The sequence below is a fragment of the Clupea harengus genome, chromosome 7 (assembly GCF_900700415.2).
Source record: "Clupea harengus chromosome 7, Ch_v2.0.2, whole genome shotgun sequence".
Classification (NCBI taxonomy): Eukaryota; Metazoa; Chordata; class Actinopteri; order Clupeiformes; family Clupeidae; genus Clupea; species Clupea harengus.
Window position 1 is genome coordinate 17247855 of NC_045158.1, and position 21032 is coordinate 17268886.

Consider the following 21032-nt stretch of genomic DNA (forward strand, 5'->3'; position numbering starts at 1 on the left):
TATTAAAACCCAATTTTAGCAGTCATATTGACACAATCTTTTAATACATTGTCTTGAGCATAAGACCAAATCAGTAACAAAGATAGAAATTAAATATGGGAGGTCAGTGTTTTTCAAATTTTTCTCATCGAATTATCTTGTACTGCCATCTAGTGGAAAAATAGCGCTATTAAACATATCTGTTTGCATCCATTCTTACACATGCAGTGTTCATGTCAATAAAAAACTGAAATAAAATAAGATCAAAAATAAAACTGCTTTCTTTAATGGTTGGACCTTCTCCTTTTTGACTTGTCTTGTCCAGGTAAATCTACGCCTGCAACTATATTAGCAGAAAGGGAATATAATATCCTAATCATGTTTTCATTAGTGTATAATGTCTTGCAACTACGAATAGTTGCGTTTTTGTTAGCACAGATTGAGCTCTTCGTTTCTACATAGGTCCTCTTCCAGGGAGTCCACCATGTTTCTACAATAGTCCAGAGCGGACAAACCAAAACCCTGGCTCGCTTTTCACGTTTTTATGGCATTTGACGGCTACCATAGGTACTCGCACACACTTGTAAAGGGAAGGGTATTCAACTAGTTGCAAGTCAGCAACCTCATTACTAGATGCCACTAAAAACTACACACTCTGCTTTTAATATGCTCCTTAAATCCAAGTTTGGCCTCTGTAAATTGGCAGTCTGTAAGTAAATGTGACAGTGTTACGATACACAATTATTTGCACCCATGAGATAGATTAATAAGAGCTATACGAATTTCACCTTTTGGTGAATTAGCTTAGTCTCACACTGAAATAAATGATAAAAATCAACTTTCAACGATCAAAAATTATTAGAAAAAAAAAAGGATTGAGATTTTGAATACCCCTGCATTTTGTACAACCTCAGTTTGACAATAAAACAGCAAAGAGTGTTCTCCACTAACATCTGATAAGGTTGGCAAATGCTGAGCAGGGATGTCCAGGGTCCTAGGTCCTTCCCTGTGCACTCTCCTCTTACATCCCACAGGCTTTCTGTGGGGTTTAGGTCAGGGGACAGAGATGGGCATGACAGAAGCTGGACTTTGTGTTCAGTAAACCATTTTGTGTTGATCTGGACATGTTTTTGATCACTGTCCTGCTAGAAGAACGGCGACCCAGTTTTACTTTCTTATCAGAGCCAGCCAGAGTTTGATTTAAAATGTCCTGGTATTTCATTGAGTCATGAACCCTTATGAGGTTCCCAGGGCCTTTGGAGGAAAAACAGCCCCACATCACAGACCTCCCACCATACTTGACAGTGGGGATCAGGTCCTTTTCAGTACAACCATCCTTCTCTTTACGCCAAACCCGCCATGAGTGTTTATTGCCAAAAAGCTACATTTTCATTTTATCTGACCATAGAACACAGACCATAGAACACAACACTAATGTTAAGCAAATTCCAGCTGCTTATATTTGTGGTTAAATGACAGGAAAGGCTTTTTTTCTGACATGTCTTCCAAATAATCTGTTGTCATGGAGGTGGCATCACGGTAGATTTGGAGACTTGGTGACTTTGGCCTCTGTGTCACCTCATATTTATACCCCAGTGAAACAGGAAGTCATGGTTTACTGTTTGAAAGTTAAAAATGTAAAACATGAATTGCAAAATATTACATGTAACTGAGTAACATTTTATGTATAAGAATTTCGTAAAGTCTAATTACACTACAATATATGATTACAAGTAAAAATAAGTTATTATTGTTATGGATCCCAGGTACAGTATACGGCATGTGTTGCGGCTGTCACCAACCAGTTGGGCACTGTTCTGTATTCTGCCACCCTTACCATGCTTGTATAACTAAAACTCCCCATGTATCAAGCCCGCCAACAAAACTAAACATAACTCATCACAACTAAACACACAAAATCCCCCAGATCAATGAAACTGGGCTGCAGACAGAACATGTTGTACCGTGAAGGAGTGAACTTACGGATACCAGGTACAGCATACGCAGCGTGTTGCGGCTGTTCGCCTAGCGCGTGTTGCGGCTGTTCGCCAGGCAGTTGGGCACTGTTGTGTATCCTGCCACCCTTGCTATCCTAACTAAAATCCCATCCCATGCCATACACTGATTCTAACCCATACTCTATGCTAGCATTTTCCTGCAACGTATATAATTGCCACCATCGACATGTTTTTCTGTTTCTGCTCTACTTACCCTTGTAACAGTAACCCTATGAACACACTGTATAAACCATATGATGTTTCTATGTATCATGTACATTTACCACTTGTTGTTTCCCTCCCCTTCTGACACATGACACCCCCCCTCCCCCCATCTCTACCCGGCCAGCCTCAGGCAAGCAGATGGGTCCCCCCTTATGTGCAGCGGTTCTGCTTAAGGTTTCTTCCTGATTAACCGGGAGGTTTTTTTTTGCCCCTGTTGTCATTGTACTTGCTCTACGGGGGGTTCAGGCACAGGGCTCTGTAAAGCACCTTGAGACAATTTCATTGTCAGGGTTTTTAATTAATTTTATTAAAGACAACCTGCCCAAGCAGAATAGGCTGTGTTCGCAGAGCTTTCAAATTGGGTACAAATGTCTTGTTGCCTTTTTTCTGAAAAGAAAGTTTTATTTGTCTACAGGGTGGTTTTATTTTTTTCTTAAATGTTAAGATACTGCAACTGTACTGTTACTGTGGCCCAAAAAACGCCCAGAATACAGAACCGTGGGCCCACTGTACCGTTGCATCCCTTCTAGATACCATAGGGTAACCATAAGGTTACCTTCAAGCCCCACAAATATGGACTTAAGATAAGATAAGATAAACTTTTATTAATACCGTGAGGGAAATTCAGGTGTTATAGCAACAAGGTAGTAGGAATCAAGTATATACATAAACATCAAAATAAATGAATACAAATTTGAATAAGAAATAAAATAAATAGATAAAATAAATAGATAACATTGTAAAACTCTGCTGGCGTAAATTACATAAAAGTTATGTTCGGTTGTGGAGTCTGATGGCTACTAGCACAAAGGACTGGCCAAGGACTGACTTGCTCTTGTATCATCCAACATTTAGAGATACTAGACATGAATGATCTGAACACCTTGCTTAGTGTGGAGTATGGAGTATGTTTTTTAGGTTGTACCATATATATTTGTGTAACATATATAGGTCTATGAAACATTCACAAGGTTAAATAAGATGATTGTTGTATATGTTCCATGTGTTGTAGTGCTATATGATGCAATGTAAAGATAATGTATTGTATATACAGACTATGCACTATTTCAAATTAATTTCCTATACTGGTACGTATGTGTAGTGTATTTCAAAAGAGTCTAGGTACACTCTGAGACAAAGATAAAAGGAGAAATGTGCAAAAGAAAAGTCTTAGGTAAGACCATAAGACCTTCTGAAGCTTATACCTCCTGTCCAGCATTTATTGGAAAACAGTCCAACTGAAGCACTGCATAGGAATTAGTTATTGATTTCCCTCACACAAGCCCAGTGAACAAATCCATGGGATTCAAACCCCTTTCCTTTACCCCCATCCACCCCTGCTTTGTTCTCTTTCTGTCTTTCCTTCATCCACAGTACATATCCCATTTTCCTTTTTCTTCCACTGACGGCGTTTCAGATTTTAAACACACACATAAGCGCAGGCGCGTGCACACACACACACACACACACACACACACACACACACACACACCAACATGCTTTCTATATAGTGTATGTAAATCTTTATGCTTTGTGTATCTCAGTCTATTTTCTCCTGCCTTTTCTCCTGTCATTTGATTTCTCATATGTTTTCCTGTTACACTCCCGTTAATCAGCCAGTGCAATCCCAGCAATTTAAATGCAGAGCTCTCCAGGCATTCGCTTATTCTGCCGTCTGTCTTATGCACCACTCAAAGCTCTTCTGAACCCTTCATCAATCACCCTGTGAAGACCATCTCTGGCACACTGCGGAGGCTTAGAGCAGAGTAGGCAAAGCCTATGCACATTCATGCATAGTTTCATTTCCACATGCAAACTGTCAGTTTCTCAAATGTTTTTTTTTCCTTTTGTTTGAGTTCCATGTGCACCAACTCTGATGTGTGTGTGTGCCATTAAATCTGATGGTCATTTAGTTGAAGGACGTGCATAATTACTATAGCAACAGGAAAATTACCATGAAATGTCAATATTTGTATGTAAATAGGTGTTTCTCAGCAAAAAAAACAGTATTGAAGGAAACTGGAGAAGCCAATTAGTGCAAATGTTGCTGTTCAATCATCTGCCTCCTAGCTGTTGGAAGAAGACTCTCTGACAGGAAGGTGTAACACTTCTCCCTTCCCCCACGTCATACCTCAGGTCTGCTCCTTTAAGTGGTTCCTGCTCTTTGAGACTGATTTGGAGTAGGGGGATGCAAGGGTGTATGCAGAGGGGTGAAGATGGGGGTTGCGGGAGAATGAAGAAATGGAATAAAGCTGGAATTTAAACAGCAATGTTTCAACAGCAATTAAATATTCGGTCCATCCCGTCCAGCAGCCATGGGCTCTTTGGATTTTCATAACCTCTTTTGTCAGATGATGGTAAGGGAGGGTGGCAATTTAGTGTTTGGCTGTTGGCATCTCTACCATCTCTACCAACAATGCATGGTACCATGGATGAATGTGTGTGTGTTCCTTTGTGCTGCCTTCGTGTGTATTTGTAATAGATTACGCTTCGCAGTAAACTGCAAAAAGTCAATTTTTAATCACACAATGGAAGGATTTACCTGTGGAGTCCCAATTGTACCTACACACTGATAATCACGACAACAACAACAACAAAGATGACTGTAAATTAGGTCATTCAAAAAAAACAATGCACATATATACACAATAAGAGGCTATGCTATAAGGCTATGCTCAAATATAGAGTGGTTAAACTAACAAATGGGCATGAGAGTCAACATGTAATATAATTCAGTGAAAACTGAAGCAACTGTGTTCAGACCTATAAGACTCGGTTATTACCACTGTGTTGTGTACATGAACTAGAATAGTTTCTCAAGAGGGCTCAGAGCGGAACAAATCCGGGCAGATCCATGCCTGGTACATTTCAGTGTGAACTGCACTCTGCACTTAAACACTCTTATACATCTTGCTAGCATCACCCAGTCAACCGCCTCTTGGAAACGGAACCATACATGAATATTTCAGATAGTCTGACAGCCCAGGATACCCTAACGTCAGTGCACAAGATTGGCTTAGTACTGCTACATGAGTTTATCTGCATACTAACTGATGGAGAATACTTGCAGTAGGAAAACAGTGTGGTGTGTGCTTCTCTATGGGTGTATATACTCTATGTGTGTATCTGCCTGTGTATATGGGGGTGTCTAATGACAGAGACCAACTGACTCAGCGAGCGAGCGAGCGAGAGAGAGAGGTTTGGCCAAGCTCAGCTACTTCACTATTCTGCTGCAGTTACCCTGGATAATGGAACAGGCCCTCCAGGGAAAGAGGCTGCGCACGCGAGAACCCGGCTGCACTGCATCAGAACACAGTCTGCTGCTTCCCCATGCTAGGTCCTCTCTACCCAGCGCCCTCTTCATCTGCTCTCTGTGGCCTGTGGAAATGCGAACAATGGTCAAGCTGATAAACCTTGATTTTCTACATTTTGTTAGATTATGGTTGAAAATTCAAAATAGTGGCTCGGCAATCTCAGCACTGTCATATTTTAATTTCTACGTGTTTGATAGACAACGAAAGCAGTAGCTTCTTTTCCTTCTTCTTGTTTTATTAACATAAGAAATGCTGTGTTCCTTTATACTAAATAAAAAGCTGTTTCCTCATGGATGAACAATTTAACAATTTTATGCTTGGTCAATGTGGATCCTCACACGAAAAAGTATGCGCCCCATGGTTACCCATCTCACTCAAGGTTGCGCCTTCACTTACTGTTTCCTCAAACCAGACAGGGTCTAGACTGGAGCAATTACTAAAACCTTTAGTGCTTAGTGGACAGCCCCAGCCTGGGGGGGAGAGAGAGGGTGACCCAAACAAAGATGGACGGAGGGGAGGCACGATAGCAACAGAGGAGTGAAAAATAGATGGAGGTGCTCCTTAGTGGTCAGGAGTCTAGACGAGTGTGTGTGCGCATCATTCCGGCTTCATCACGAAGAGGCGGAATGGCTGGTTGGATCCAGGTCATTGAATTTGTCATCCACACGTGATGTCCCCTCTGCAAAATGCTCACCAAAATGAAGTTGTGTGCCTGTATCAACAGCAAGAGATCATAATCATATGTCCCGAGATCATGTATTTCTGTATCAACAGCAAAAGATCATAATCATATGTATTTCTTGTTGTTGTAAAGTCCTCCATATGGTTGACCAACTGCAGTGGGGATGTGATCCAGAAGATCAAGAAGATCGAAACCTTCTGCTGGATGTATGCATACCTGAATAACTATTGATGCAATTCATGTATGCATGAAGCACTATGGCCTTCACATGGTCCTACATTGGAAACAGGTTAGGTTTAACAGATATATTAGCATGTCAACATTATTAAATCAGAGCATTAAGCCTAATACCAGTCTACCTGAAACACAGCTTTGTAAGTGTTGATGGGTCAAGTTTGCAGTTTGCAGTTTCTTCCAAGCTGAACATGGAACAGATTGGTATTATGAGAACATATAGTCAAGTTTATGCCGTAACACGTCCATACAGAATCACAGAATGATGGGAGACGGTGAGGAAATTACACTTATGCAGTTTGGGATTAGCACATTCTGCACTCATATAATTCTGGATATTTTTATTGAAAAAGTTGTTATAATTCTGTTTTATTTGACCATATTTTATCAGCAGTATTTATTGTATCATAAAAACAAGTGGTAAAAATTAGAGGGGAAATATGAAAACTATTCACTGAGAAGGGATGGTTACATTAAAACCAATGATTATGAATGACCTTAAACATGAATTAAATTGTGTGTATCAGATCATTTAAAATCTTTTAACTTGAGCATTGTGTGTATCGTGTTTGTTTCCTACTTCTTGTTCATGACACTCCTTCTTTATACCAAGTATTTGTTTATCTATAATTTGTCAAGTATTTGCTTTGTGTGCATGATCTGTAGGATTAACTTTCAAGCCTCCCTCATTTTTGCCACTCTCCCTTTTCAAGGGGAAAGACACATATCTGCTAAGCTAGCGTTCATCTTCAGCACTGGCTTACCAGGAGACCTCTTTGTTGTGCATGGAGCTTGCCTGTCACATGACTATGTTTCTATGGCAACCAAGGTCTCAGTAATCATTTGTGCAATGACCTTTATTCACTTGAGGGAAGGAGAGAGGAAGGTTGGAAGGAGAGGAAATGCAGGCAGTGGAAGGAGTGATGGTCTGAGATAAACGGAACGAACCATTACCAAAAGAACGACCACAGAACTGAGTGAAACATCACTGCAACACCGATGTATTCAATGTACATTCTTGCTGATATAATCTGTTCTCTGTGCTGCGGGAACCTTTACTTACAAAGCTGCATCATAGAGGAAAAGATCAACCTCCTTCTCCATGTTTCATATCTCACAACTGGCAAGTACAAAGCAAAGTAGGTACTAGGGCAATGGTTATCTAAGCCAACACACAGTAGGGGGAATGGGTTGAGGTGAGACTTTAAAAAAATATTTTTTTACTGAAGTCGCCCTAGGGCCATGGGAATGAGAAACAATAATGCATACAACACAAGTTCAGGATGTGTGCCTTCAGCCGAGACCTTAGCAGTGTGCTAAACTCAATTAGACAACTAAATATTGGATCCCAAAAATATGGTCTTGTGGCTCGACTTGCCACATGTTAGGGGTAAGTTGATCCAGCTGACAGGGTAAGTTGAACCACCTGAGAAAAACTATTGTATTAACCAGATTTTCAAGTATAATTCTAAATATAATTTCTAAATAAATAATCAAATCCCCCATTCTTCTGATTTGTTTTGGTGCTTATGAAATACATTACAATTGGTCTACAGTTCTGAAACCTGAAGATGGTCTCTAAACATGAGGACGGCTCTACGATTAAGAAATAGACATGGAAGTCTTATTGAATTAAACTTTTTAAGCTACAAACATAACATGAACCCCAAGATGTCACATAATGTTCTGAATATCCATATAATCGCAAACCTTGCCACCAAAGAGATAAACACCAACGTGTCACACAAATACGGAAAATGCTATTCAAAATGGCAAAACGAGTGAAGATTAAATATGAAATATAATGTCAGTTATTCATGGTTAGGATGCAGCACTAATTTCAACACCAAATATTTTCATTTAACAGCTGTTTTTTTGTGAACAGTGCTTAGTCTAGCAACCCATAACTAGACATTTGCTTATTCACTCAGTCAGTTCATCAACATATCTTTCACAATTTTTCTTTTAAACTGAGATAAATTACTTTTGATGTGAGACTGATTATACCTCATATGGAGGAAGATATGATTCCACTTTATCCACATGGCTCTTTCTTCAACAGCAAGATGAAAATGGAGAATGCAAACTGAATTTAGGGTCACTTGACAAAAGTTGTGAATGGTTGCCAGATGTAGGGTCAACTTACCCCACTCTCCCCTATATGTTTTCTATACATACTGTACATATAATACCTTGAATAAGAGGATTAGGAAATATGTAAATATGTATTATTATATTTGTTTGTTATATTTGTTTGTCAATTTTTTTTAGATACATTTGTTAGTTTTGACATTTGACAAGTAGCCTATTATTCCTATAAATGAATTACTAATAAGTTTTGAATGCTGAATAAAAGTAAACATTACTCACTGATGTTATCTAAAGGGATGTACCTGAATGCAAATACGTTATTCAGGAAAGCACAAATAATGCAATGTTTTCACTAACTAGTCATTTCATTTACTACACATTATTGAAAAGCAATTGCCATGTTGGTGGAGTTCAGACAGTTCATACAACTTAGTTTATTAAAAATAAAAGATGAGAGAAAGAAACAAAAGGTACAGTTTGAGGATGTGGAAATATTTTTCCAGCACAGCAATTGCATTTCCAATGAATATTAGTGTGAGAAGGGGAAATCCCCCCTTCTCACCGTGGCACTTAAATGGATTTGATCCTTCACTACAATGGTTGGGTCCAATTCGATTGATTGGACCAATTAAGCCAGCCTATTTAAAAGTGGCTTCATTCCTTTTTTGGGAGGCATGAAAAAGCGTGAGAGAAGGAACACTTACCTGCTGTGAGGTCAGGTGGAAACACTCTGTTTAGATGTGTGAACACAGTTTACCTAGTATTGCCTAGTTTGTGCCTAGTATTGCCTCGTTTTTGTAAGTACCTGGAGTACTGTTTGTGTTTGTGATTTATGTTTGTTTATTTTGTGTACATGTTTGGGGTCAAAACCAGAGAGTCCCCTTGTAAAATAAATATATATACATATTTTATCAGAAGCCACCTTCTCCTGCACTGTGTTCTTTCCTGACTTCACCACCGGCTCCAGTAGGCCACATTCCAAAACGTGGAACCTCACAATTAGTTTAGAACAGACAGCATACAACACATGACTTCCGGTAGCTTATAAACCACCACCACTGGTTGTCTATCCGAAAGACAGATACAAAGACAGGTAATTTTGTTGGTTGAACAGATACGGATACAGATAATAACGTCTCTGTACACCTCTGCTTTCTAAGTCATCTCTCCCCTAACCATTTGTTATGTTGAGATATCTAATACTACTATGCTCACGGTCCATGGTGATGCAGCACACTAAAACCACACCATAATAAACTACAACTGTATGTCCAAGAGCTAACTCATTTCCCCCTGTCATCTCATGTTCCGGATGAGCATGATGACTTCCTGAACATCAGCTCTTTAACAACTGGAGTCACTGTATGGCTAGCCCAAATCGCGGCAACAGCAGAGAATGTTTTACTGCAGAAGAAAGGTATCTGGGTTCCATTGTATGTTTGCACATCCTTGCGAGTATTACGTTTAGACGTGCGAAGATGTCAACTTGTGCCTGCCTTCCAATGTCAGAGAGAAGGCTTCAAGTGAGTAGTGCACTTCAATTGGTTGGGGGGTTTGGGAAGAGAAGCTGATGGTGCAGAATCAGTCAGTCATGTCCTCAATCAAAGTGTGCATAACTCATCTGGGATGAAGGTGTGTGGGAAGAGAGGTGGAATGAAGACACAGAGCAAAGTCTATCACCATCCACGCAGTTTACCCTCCATGGTGTTGACTGTTGTTATTTACAAACGTGTTTGGATGAAATATTTAGTGCATGAGGGATATCTTTCCTCCGTTGTGCAATTAATTTCTTCCCACTTTTGGCTCCACTTCACTATTCTAGAATATGGATACATTTAAACAGTCACACACAAACACACACATGCACACACACATCTTTGTGCAGGGCAAGAAGTGCTCTCCATACATTTCAAATGAGCCTCACAGGATCCTCCAGATGCATCTATGAAAAATAATCAGGTTATCTCATTGCAATATTAAACATAAACCCAAGCTGGATGGCGCTCTGAAGCTCACCACACTCTGCCTTCTTCCCCCGGCCCCGCCCCACTCTCCTCTTTCATTTCTTCCTTTGAAAAAAAATCTGCATAATTCTTTTTTTTTCCTGAAATCTATGCTGATGTGTGCACGTGAAGGAGGCGCTGGCTGATTTTGCGTGCCATGCAACGCCTCTGCCATTCATTACTGGCCCGCCGAGCGTAACGGGCACCATGGGGTACTCATTAACCAGTTCAGTGGAAGAAAGGCTGCTTTTTTTAGACCAGTGCTATTCCGCTCACAAAGCATATGTGGATATGCATGGAGGAGAGCAGCAGAGAAGCCGCTTTCTTCTCTCAATTGGTTTCCACTGGGATGTGTCTAGCTGTACACAAAACTGACATTATAAAGGAACCCAAAGACTTTTGAATGAGAATAATAACTAACGCAAATAACAAATTAATGATTGAATGAGAATAACAACAAACATAAATAGATTCATCAAAACATATGCTCAGAAATTATATCACTATTACTGTATTTGTATGCAGTTTCGAATACAAATAATAATCATGGGTTGACACAGGTTGTAGTTTAGATCTGTTTAAAGGGGATCTGAATTTGATTGCATTCGAAAGTCACCAAATGTGTCTGGACAGCTGGGTGCTAAAGAAGGAACAATATGAATATGTTATCACAATGACTCCAGTAACCTTAGTGCACTGCTGTGCTTATTCTTTGGAAGCATATATGTAAAGAACAATATCAGGACTGCTTTCTTATTTGATTTATATATGTTTAGTCAGTCATTCAATTTCAGTCTTTCACTTATTCAATTTAACTCCAATACATGATCTTTACATCCAGTTTAAGCTCACTTGTTTGTAAAAACAAAAATCCCTACCATAAACACACTTTATGCACTTTTAAAAAAGATATATTTTTCATATTTTTCTTTAAATATCTGGACTAATATTTCGTTTCTAAATAAAATGCATAAAATGAAGTTGCTCGTGAACAGCTCGTCTAAAACAATGGAGAATATTGGACTACCCACAATAGAATTGTTCTTTGTCCCAGCCTGTAGTGTGTGTGCGTGTGTGTGTGTGTGTGTGTGTGTGTGTGTGTGTGTGTGTGTGTGTGTGTGTGTGTGTGTGTGTGTGTGTGTGTGTGTGTGTGTGTGTGTGTGTGTGTGTGTGTGTGTGTGTGTGTGTTTGTGTGTGTGCATGCATGTGTGTTGAAAATGTGATGGACCTGGAGATGGTTACTGCTTTCTGCTGAGCTTGACCTTGCCTTGTCAAAGCTGCCAGCACCAGACAGTGATCTTCATTCCCAATGGGATGCCCCGCTGGACGAATAGTCTTAGCTCCTCCGTATGCCCATCATTATAGTGGCTGGGGGAAAGAACAGGCTAAGCCTGTGGATAACTACTGCGCTGGAGTTGGATGAGATCCATGTGCCCAACACATCTCATCCATCAACTGCAGGGGCTATTATACTAAAACCTAAGCCCTATAAACAGTTGCTGTGATGTGCGGCAGAAGAAAAAGGTGTGTGTTTGGGTGCTAAATGGGTGTGCATGGGTGAAATCAGTAGAGGATACTAGTTCAAATAATAGTAACTGTATGTTTTTAAGTCACAGTTTTAAGTCATGTCAGAGCTTTCATCTGTTTGGAACAAAAAAAGCTATCACAGCCTTTGCTCTAAGCAATACTGAGTAACTGAGGCGAAAGATTGTCTTTCTTTCAATTTCATTTTAGGACGTAGCTTTCTCACAAAAAGGGCAATCCATATCACAATATGTCTATTATACATAAAACATTTTTAATGTTTGGGTTTAATTCAGGCAATTCAATTTTCAAATGATTTGAGCCGGGGATACTAAAAGCCACGGATGCACAATGCACCGATCCATTCTAATCAGCCAGGTCCTGAAACGTTATAATGGCTGCCTCTCTTCCAGTGCAGGGTATCTCTCACCTTCAAAGTTTCATCTGGCTGGCAGGAGCAGAAGCTTCATAAATACAGACGCCTTTCACGCCGGCTGACTGCGAGAGGACAAACAATAAAAAAAAACACAGAGAGTATGGCATTTGCATACTTATTAAAGTGGGTCTTTTGAAAATGTTAATAGAGACAGTGTGTGTGTGTGTGGTGTGTGTGTGTGTGTGTGTGTTTGTGTGTGTGTATGATAGGGTGATCAGGTGTCCTACTCTGCGTTTTAATGCACAGCATTTTGACCCGGTGTTCCGCATCCCATATACTGAGATTATGTCCCACAATTTCATTGGTCATTTGGTTTTTAATGGTCAGAAATTAGAACATATGGATGTGTTCTTTGAAGTCCCACAATGACCAGCACAAACTCATTACTCATCTCACCGAATCCATTGTGGTGTCCTTGGTGATGCCAAGGTTCCTGACCCATCAGTGTCATTGAGAATGTGGGTATGGGAAGAATGTTGTATGAAGTGGCACTGCTGGCAAATTACACAGGAACTAAAAGAGAAATATCAATTGTGATTATTATTTCAGATCAATATGGTTGGAGTTAGTATAGTATAGTAAACCATATTCTTACTGTCAATACATGATTGTTTGTTGTCCTAAAATAACTCATAAGGAGCTCATACAGAATATTACAAAAGATTTTTAAATACTGAAAAACTAAAACATTGTCAAAATATAACACTGTCAATTTAGGATAACAAAACCAGTTGCACAGATTATTTTGACTATGATTTACGTACTACAGAACCTCTTGAGTCATACACTGCATAGACATCATTTGATGTTTGTGGTTGATGTTATTTCAGTTACTTCCCCTCTCTCATGGCGCCAGAAAGTTCATTCAGTCTTCCAGAAAGGAAGTGCTATTGGGAAGAATAAGACCTTTCCCCATCCTGTTCCCATTTTCTCTGTTATTTTTTTTCCCCAGAGCGTAGGCCTATAGTTTAAAAAATGTGGTCTTAATGTATGGCAGTGATTGAATTGCACACATGTGGCAAGGCAGGGCAAGGCATGGCAATTTTATTTATATAGCACAATTCATACACCGTGGTCATTCAATGTGCTTCACATACATGCACAACAATGTGCTTCACATAAAAAAATTAATTAAAAAAAAGCAAAAGGTCAGTGCATGATCATAAAAACAGTAAATTATAGAAAATAAAAGCATGAGAACATTAAGGCATAAAAATAGTAAAATATAGGAAATAAAAGCATAAAAAGAATAATAACAATCACTAGTCTATTAGAGTAAGCAATAATACTTCAAAGGAACTGTTCATGGCCAGTTAGCAGAAGGCATCTGAGAAAAGTTTGGTCTTTAGTCTAGATTTAAAACTGAAAGTAGTTGGAGCGTTTTTAATGTCTTCTGGAAGTTGGTTCCAGAGGTGAACCGCATAGTGGCTGAGTGCTGCTTCACCCTGTTTAGTTTGGACAGTGGGTTTTACTAATTTCACTCAACTGAACGTAGCTATAGGCTTGTAATGTAATCAAAATACTATAAATTACTAAATTATGTTCTGCTATCTATAACAAAATGTCATTCCTCATGTAAATACTTCAAGTCGGTTGATTTTAAGCATTCACCACACATATATTGTAATCATTGTAGGATTTGGTCTGATCATCACTCTTTAATAAACTCAACTTCTTTGAGAGATATGGTTGTATAAGGAAAGCCTCTTGTAATGAGAAACGGGAGACACAGAGGCAGAAATCTATGACGCCAAAAGTGGCATGATGTCAAGTTTTTGACCTTTACTTTACCGTTAGTTTTATGATACAGATATTAACTGTATGCAGAGCTGCTTTAACTATCTACAGTTTTTTTCCAATCATTTTCACACTTGTCCCAATATCATGTCCACTTTTTCAAAACTCTTCACACAGTGGGCTTGACAGACACACACCTCAGCACATTAGTTAACCTTTGGTGCAAAATGCACTATAACAACCAAAAAAATACTAATGCTCCCAATGACTATAGCATTTGCTCTCTGCCATTGAAATCACTCAATGTACAAAGAACTAAAAACACAGACAACTTGAAGCATTGCAAAATGTATATATTATGTGTTGCTGTAGCCTCTATTTTTGCACAGTTTAGTGTTGCTTTGCAAAATAAAATAAAAACATATGACACCTCGTACATATTGTAATATAAAATAAAATACAGTAACTATGAAATTCAGCTATATGCCTCAAGACAGCTCCATGCTAAATTATCTGTGGTATACTATAGTACAAAAAGTGTGACACTTTTCTTTCCCAGTACAGTAAGTGAAACAACACATGAGACTACTACTAGAAGTGTCCTGCAGCCCTAATGCTGATCCGTGGTAGATTTTTTATTGACTTTTCATTCCATTACATTTACAGTATCGCAACATTCTCCCTTGCCTTGAATCTTAAGAAAAAAGATTAAGCACATCTTATCCTCATCTAAAATTCCCCATATTCCACAAATATTTCAAGGCAAGCTGTTGTCATGACATCCAGAACAAACTTTTTTGACGTGTTGGTTTGCCTCTCACAATACTGTAGATACCACTTTTGAGTGTGGCAGTTTTACCACATGTGATCAGTGGTACAGTGGTTAGTGTTTTTGAATAAGAAGTAGCTGACCTGGGTTCAATTCCTTAACGATGCAAGATGTAAGTTGTAAGTTGTTGTAAGTTGCTTTGGATAAAAGTGTTTGTTGCAGTTGCATTCTTGGGTCACTCTGTCTCATTGATAGCTCATGACTAACATATACAGCAGTAATAGTGTGAAAATGTATTCAGTGACAACTACTAATCTATATTTTCCCTTTACTGCAAAACAAACAAAAAAAACAAGCAGAAAACTGAATGAATTTACAGCGAAAATCTGTATTTCAAGTGTATAATTTAATTTGTCTGTCAAAATACAGCATCTTTCCATCTACAGTGATCTGAATTTTGTCCTGTTTTGAACTAGAAGTTAACTGTTTTGAACAGAGTATCTAAATGTTTGCTAAACTTGCTATAGTTGCACATAGTTTTGCTGGTGGTGAACATTAACTGAGACAGGTATCCATGAATTTTGGAAAAAGTGGGTCATTAAATGTATTTTCTATCTAAACAATGCAAAAGTATCCACAGTTTAGTTCTTTTGAGTGACCTGTATTTTGAGTGACACAGTAGTCTTGGTTGGTGAGAGTATAGTGGCATGAGTCACTTTTGGGTGAGGTTTGAAGTGTTTTGGTGGTTGTAGTATATTTTGCACAAAAGCTTAACTGATGTGCTCAGGTGTGTGTTTGTAAAGCACACTGTGTGAAGAGTTTAGAAAAAGGAGACATGGTATTGACACAAATGCGAAAATTATTGTAAAAATTGTATACTGTAGTATTCCACAGGAACTGTAAGATGTGTCTTTTTTCTGTATGCATTTTTTGCAATGCTTCTAGTTGTTTGTGTTTTTTAGTTAATTGTACATTGAGTGACAAAGCAGTCTAATGGGAGAGAGCCTATGCTATAGTTAGAGCAGCATGAGTCACTTTTGGTTTTGTTATGGTGTCATGGTGGTTGTAGTGCAGTGTTTCTCAAACTTTTTCAGACCAAGGACCACTTAGCCAATAAAAAAAACCTCGCGGACCATCTAACTAAATAGTATATCCCCGGAACAACAGGCCTCCTACCCAGACCTGGCACCAGACAATTGTTAGCGGCACGTGATTTTCGCGGGTGGGCACTCCTTTTTTTATCGGTAGGCTAGTTATAGATATGACAATGCGCTAGGCAAATCATCTGGAACCCTGCTCCATGCGTGACTTGGTTAAGTTACAAACTATAGTTCGCTCACAGCCTCATACTCCCATCACACACTCAGACACGCCAATGTATCACTAAACACCAATAAACACAACGATGCGCATACCGACCGCACGACCGCAGTAATTCACCTACCAATCGTAGGCTAGCCGACTGGCATTAATATAGCCATCCTAGTAGTCAACTTTTCATAATTATGAGTCGTCATTATCCAACGTCACACAACACAGTTATCATCTTGCTGTCTCCGCAGCGGGAGAAAAAAATGCTGTTCCAATGCAGCTCCGCGGCGGGAGTGACCCCTCTCCTTGTCTGTGTCAGAGGCATTCTCATTTAATTTTCTTTTCATTGTCCCTGTCTTAAGCCACCGATCCATGACCTTCTTAATAGATCAGGCTACTCTTTAATAAATTAGGCTTCTACTGACTGTGTTCTTATCGTTCTGAGTTGTATGCTAGAAATGTCGCAATAATTTACTTGTGGCCGTCGCGGACCACTACGGGGCACTTCCGCGGACCACACTTTGAGAACGACTGTTGTAGTGCATTTTGCACCAGAGGTTAACATTTGTGCTCAGGAGCGTGTTTGTGAAAACGATTGTGTCCATGGTTGCTCTTAAAGCAATACATTTTCTACCCTTCCTGAAGTACATTACAGTGAGTTTTTACAGTCCACAGACCATAGTCTTCTCTGACAAAGCCTGCCCCTATAGCACAGCTATCCTGTTTTAAAGACTCCATGAGACAGTTATCCAGGCTTAACGGTTATGTCTTTTTTGAAGGGAAACAATGTCCCAGACAGTTAGAGGAATGATCTAGTATGTCACACATGACTCACAAACAATATGAGTGGGACTGCTGGGGAACGTTTTCTCTCCCTTTCGGATGAAACTGTTTGTAGAGGGCTACTATAACATGTTTAAGGACTTGCATGCTGAATAAGAGTAAAAGAAAAACAATGGTTATTCATTTGTTCATTTAATTATTAGAAAAAAGGTTGCATGATGTAGATAATACTGATGGAAAGAGTGTGGTGATCATCCCTTTCATTGACACAACTGGTTGTTTGAAACACTGGTGCCTATTGTTTCTTGAATAAAATAACAATAGTTTGTTGAATAATGTTTGATTAAATTATGTTCTCGACTTCGTTTACACATTTGCAGTCCTGTCAGGTCTTGTAGGTGTATGGTTAGGAGCCTCACCTTTCCTTATGCTGAAATATTGGCCAACATTACCATTGGCCAGTTTCTGATGGGCGGGAACCGTTTCAAAGTATCATTCAAGGCTCAGGCCATAGCCTAAACTGCACCAGTCCAACGTATTGCGCAAAGGCACGGCACATATCACTGATGTAAATAACAGCCTGTTAAGATGGACCACATCTCCTAAAAAAACTGTTGGATTTTGTAATCTAGGAGAATGGAAAATACTGTCGACGCGCAAAGTTTGATTTCGATTTCTTTGAGGAAAATTCAGAGTTCGCGGACGCAACGAGGGGGCTTAAAGCTATATAAAAATCTCTTGGTTTCTTATGTGCTAAGAAATGCCAGGCAGGTGTACAGGGTTGACAAGCAAGGGGAGATACGCTGGAATCTTCTTGATGAAAATAGATTTAAACATAACATTACCTGTGACTTTAAAGCTCACAACTCGAATTGTAACGTGGATTTGACAGACGGGGTACGAGGAAACAATTTGGTGACCATGTGTGCACGGCAGTCTCTGTCGGGGTCTGCCTGCATACTTACTGAGCATCATCACCAGGACTATAAAGAGAGTGAGATCTTTCAAAACTTCAGCGAACAATCTTATCTGCCTAGTTCTGACTTCTTGGACTCAGAATGCTGTCAGACCACGATGTTGGACCTGGATACACACGTTGTCACAACTGTGGACAGAAGTGGTTCCCATGTGGACTGCCCCGCTGCGCAATTATCCTTGCCTAATAACGCTTGGAGAAAACGAAAGGCGGACTTCAACGTTGACGAAGAACTCCCAGGTTTGGATTCGAGTTCTTGTAAAAGAGACAGACTCTATGTTTCATATCACGAGAGTTCGGACACTACCGATGTTTCCAACATCGTCTCTATTTTAGGTTTCAGTTTAACAGAATTCATGAGCATCCAGACGGACGTGGAACAAAATCTTAACAAAAGGTTCCTCAAGTCGCCAGCGGCATATAGTGAGCCATGGACACGAGCAATTGAAGCATTTTGACTGCTTTTAAGTTTTTTTTTCCTATAGGAAAGAGACGGTGTTCAGGAACTACTGGGGTTCTTTTTAACTGGCATGAGCGTGGGCATGTGACCACAATAATCGTACATATGTTTGACAGTATATGTGACACTGATTCGACAAATGGGAAAACGTACAGGTTCATTATTATGTGGTATGTTATAAGAAAAGATTGAGTATTGTTTTTGCAATGTGATCTTTGTTGGTATCCATGATAATTAAAAATGTCAGAAGGTGATATGGTCTGGTGGATATATCGTGAAATTCAAGCGTAGGCTACCCATAAATGCCCATGTTAACTTAGGAGAGGGATGCTTAAACTAGTCTACTAGCTACTCTTAACCTGGTCACCACATCTTTTATGATCTTAAATGCACCACCATAACAGCTTGACTATGTTGAACATGAATGAAAAAAGAATGTAAGACAACTGATACAAGATTTTAATAGTAGATCCGTAACACCGGCATCAAATTGACTCAATGGTTTAGTGAACCTTTTTTTGTAGGCGTGGACTGAGAGAGCATGAGAGCGCAACACATTGTGTCTACTACGAAACGTCAACAGTTGTAACACGTGGTGACCTTAGCAGGGAAAGATCGCATTATCAATACCGGCATTGCTTTGAAATATCTTGCCTATCCCATTGTATGCCTGTATGAGATAAATCCACAAATGCACATTTATGTACAGTTTATGAACATTCGTTTGCCCTAGACATACGCATGTGCTGAGATGTTAGTGAACCGGTTGTTTATCTACCCTCACTTCTCGCCAGTGATTATTTCTAACCATTGCGGTTGTCTCAACAGTGCAAAACATGTGAAATCTGAATGTTCTGATAAGCTATCAGCTCAAGCCACTGTCGGATCTCTAAAGAGACCTGCGTGCCTAAACAGCATTGCTCGTCTTATTAATAATATACGTGACAAACCTTAATTTGCTATTTTCCTGCCATCTTCTCACATCTGTCTCAGTTCTGTTTCCTACTGGCACACAAAGGCTGCTCCGAAACACTACAAATAAAAACACATCTGCTTGCAATTTGCTGTGAATATGAACTTTGTGAGGTGAGTAAATTCGGTTCTTCAACATTCTGCTTCATGCACAACGTTTGACACATACAATATCCATTAAACAGTGTAGAACTGTTGTCCACGTTCTTCTGAAATGTTGAGAAAAATCACAATAATTTATGTAACAAAAACGCATCTTCACTCATTCACAGCCGCTTAAACCACCGTTTCTTGGTCAACAACAGTTGAAATGATGTAGTCAGAGCGCACCCTACTGGCTTACGGTGAATATCACCTTCTAGCACATTGTTGTAGATAACAGTTGACCCCTTTCCATTTCCTCGTGAAGCTTTTCAGTATAAAAAAAACAAAACAAAAACAAATATCGCATCCCTTCGCTTAACAGCGATGGACAATTATTCCACCGCACAAGATCTAGCGCTTTTCTGTAACACTCAAGCGGGCCCTAATAACCTGCTTTCAAAGGCTTTTAAAAACGTAATTCACCTAGATAAATGTATTAACAAAATTATCTTTCTGAAATGGTATCGGAGGGGGATTAAACATAAATAAAGAACACATCTGTTTTCATTTTCTATAACAGAGTAATGCACCATACACAAAATGACAGTTTATGAACATATTTTCACATATGTGTGTAACATATTTACATAGTAGCCACAGTGTTAACAAACCCAGACGTACTAAATTAATCATGACAAGGTGGGTTACTGTCATGCACAACTAACTGAATAATATATTTACATATGACATATTTGGTATTGGAAAATAAATCCAGTGGTCAGCGAGGTAAGGGATTAGACGTGGGTATGTGTGTGGACAATTGTATATTATGCTGTTGACACACTGTTTGGGGTTGACTTTGTGCGAACGCATAGAGAAAAGGGTTGAGGCAGGCATTGATGAAAGTAAGAGCTGTGAGAGTGGCCCAACTACTGTCACATACATCCTTCAGCACTTCCCACTTGGTAGCCAGCGCAGTTAGTGCCAGCAGGTTAAAGAGGTGCAGCGGTATCCAGAAAACACTGAACGACATGACTATGCTGGTCACCAGTCGTGTCATCCTCCGAGTTCTGAGAAAAACCATCTTGCTCACGCGCTTTTGGAGATAGAAGTAAAAACAAACCAGCGTTGTGAATGGAAGCACAAATCCGAACACAGTCTGACACAGGAGGATGGCTGCCTCCTCAGCATCACTGTGGTAACTCACATTGCAGTGGGAATCCTGCAGGCTCCTGGCCGATAGGCATGGCGACGCTATGCAGGCTGCCATGGCCCAGACAGCCACGAGTAGAGCCCACTGCCCGGACACCTGCAGCCTGGTCCAGCAGTGGGCATGCAACACCTGGAGGTAGCGCTGAATGCTGAGCAGGGTCACAGTGAACACGCTGGCATGCATGCTCCAGTAGATCATGAAAAAGAGCAGCCGGCAGGCGACATTTCCCAGGAGCCAGTTGA

At 39.7% G+C, this 21032-nt stretch overlaps 1 protein-coding gene across 1 annotated transcript; it reads left to right on the forward strand.

The window, feature by feature from the left end:
- Positions 1-17666: 17666 nt before the first annotated feature.
- On the forward strand, positions 17667-19912 carry LOC105901086 (immediate early response gene 5-like protein). Its single transcript, XM_012828480.3, has one exon. The coding sequence runs from the start codon at positions 17722-17724 to the stop codon at positions 18517-18519; it is 798 nt and encodes a 265-aa protein (XP_012683934.2). The 5' UTR covers positions 17667-17721; the 3' UTR covers positions 18520-19912.
- The last annotated feature ends 1120 nt before the right edge of the window (positions 19913-21032 follow it).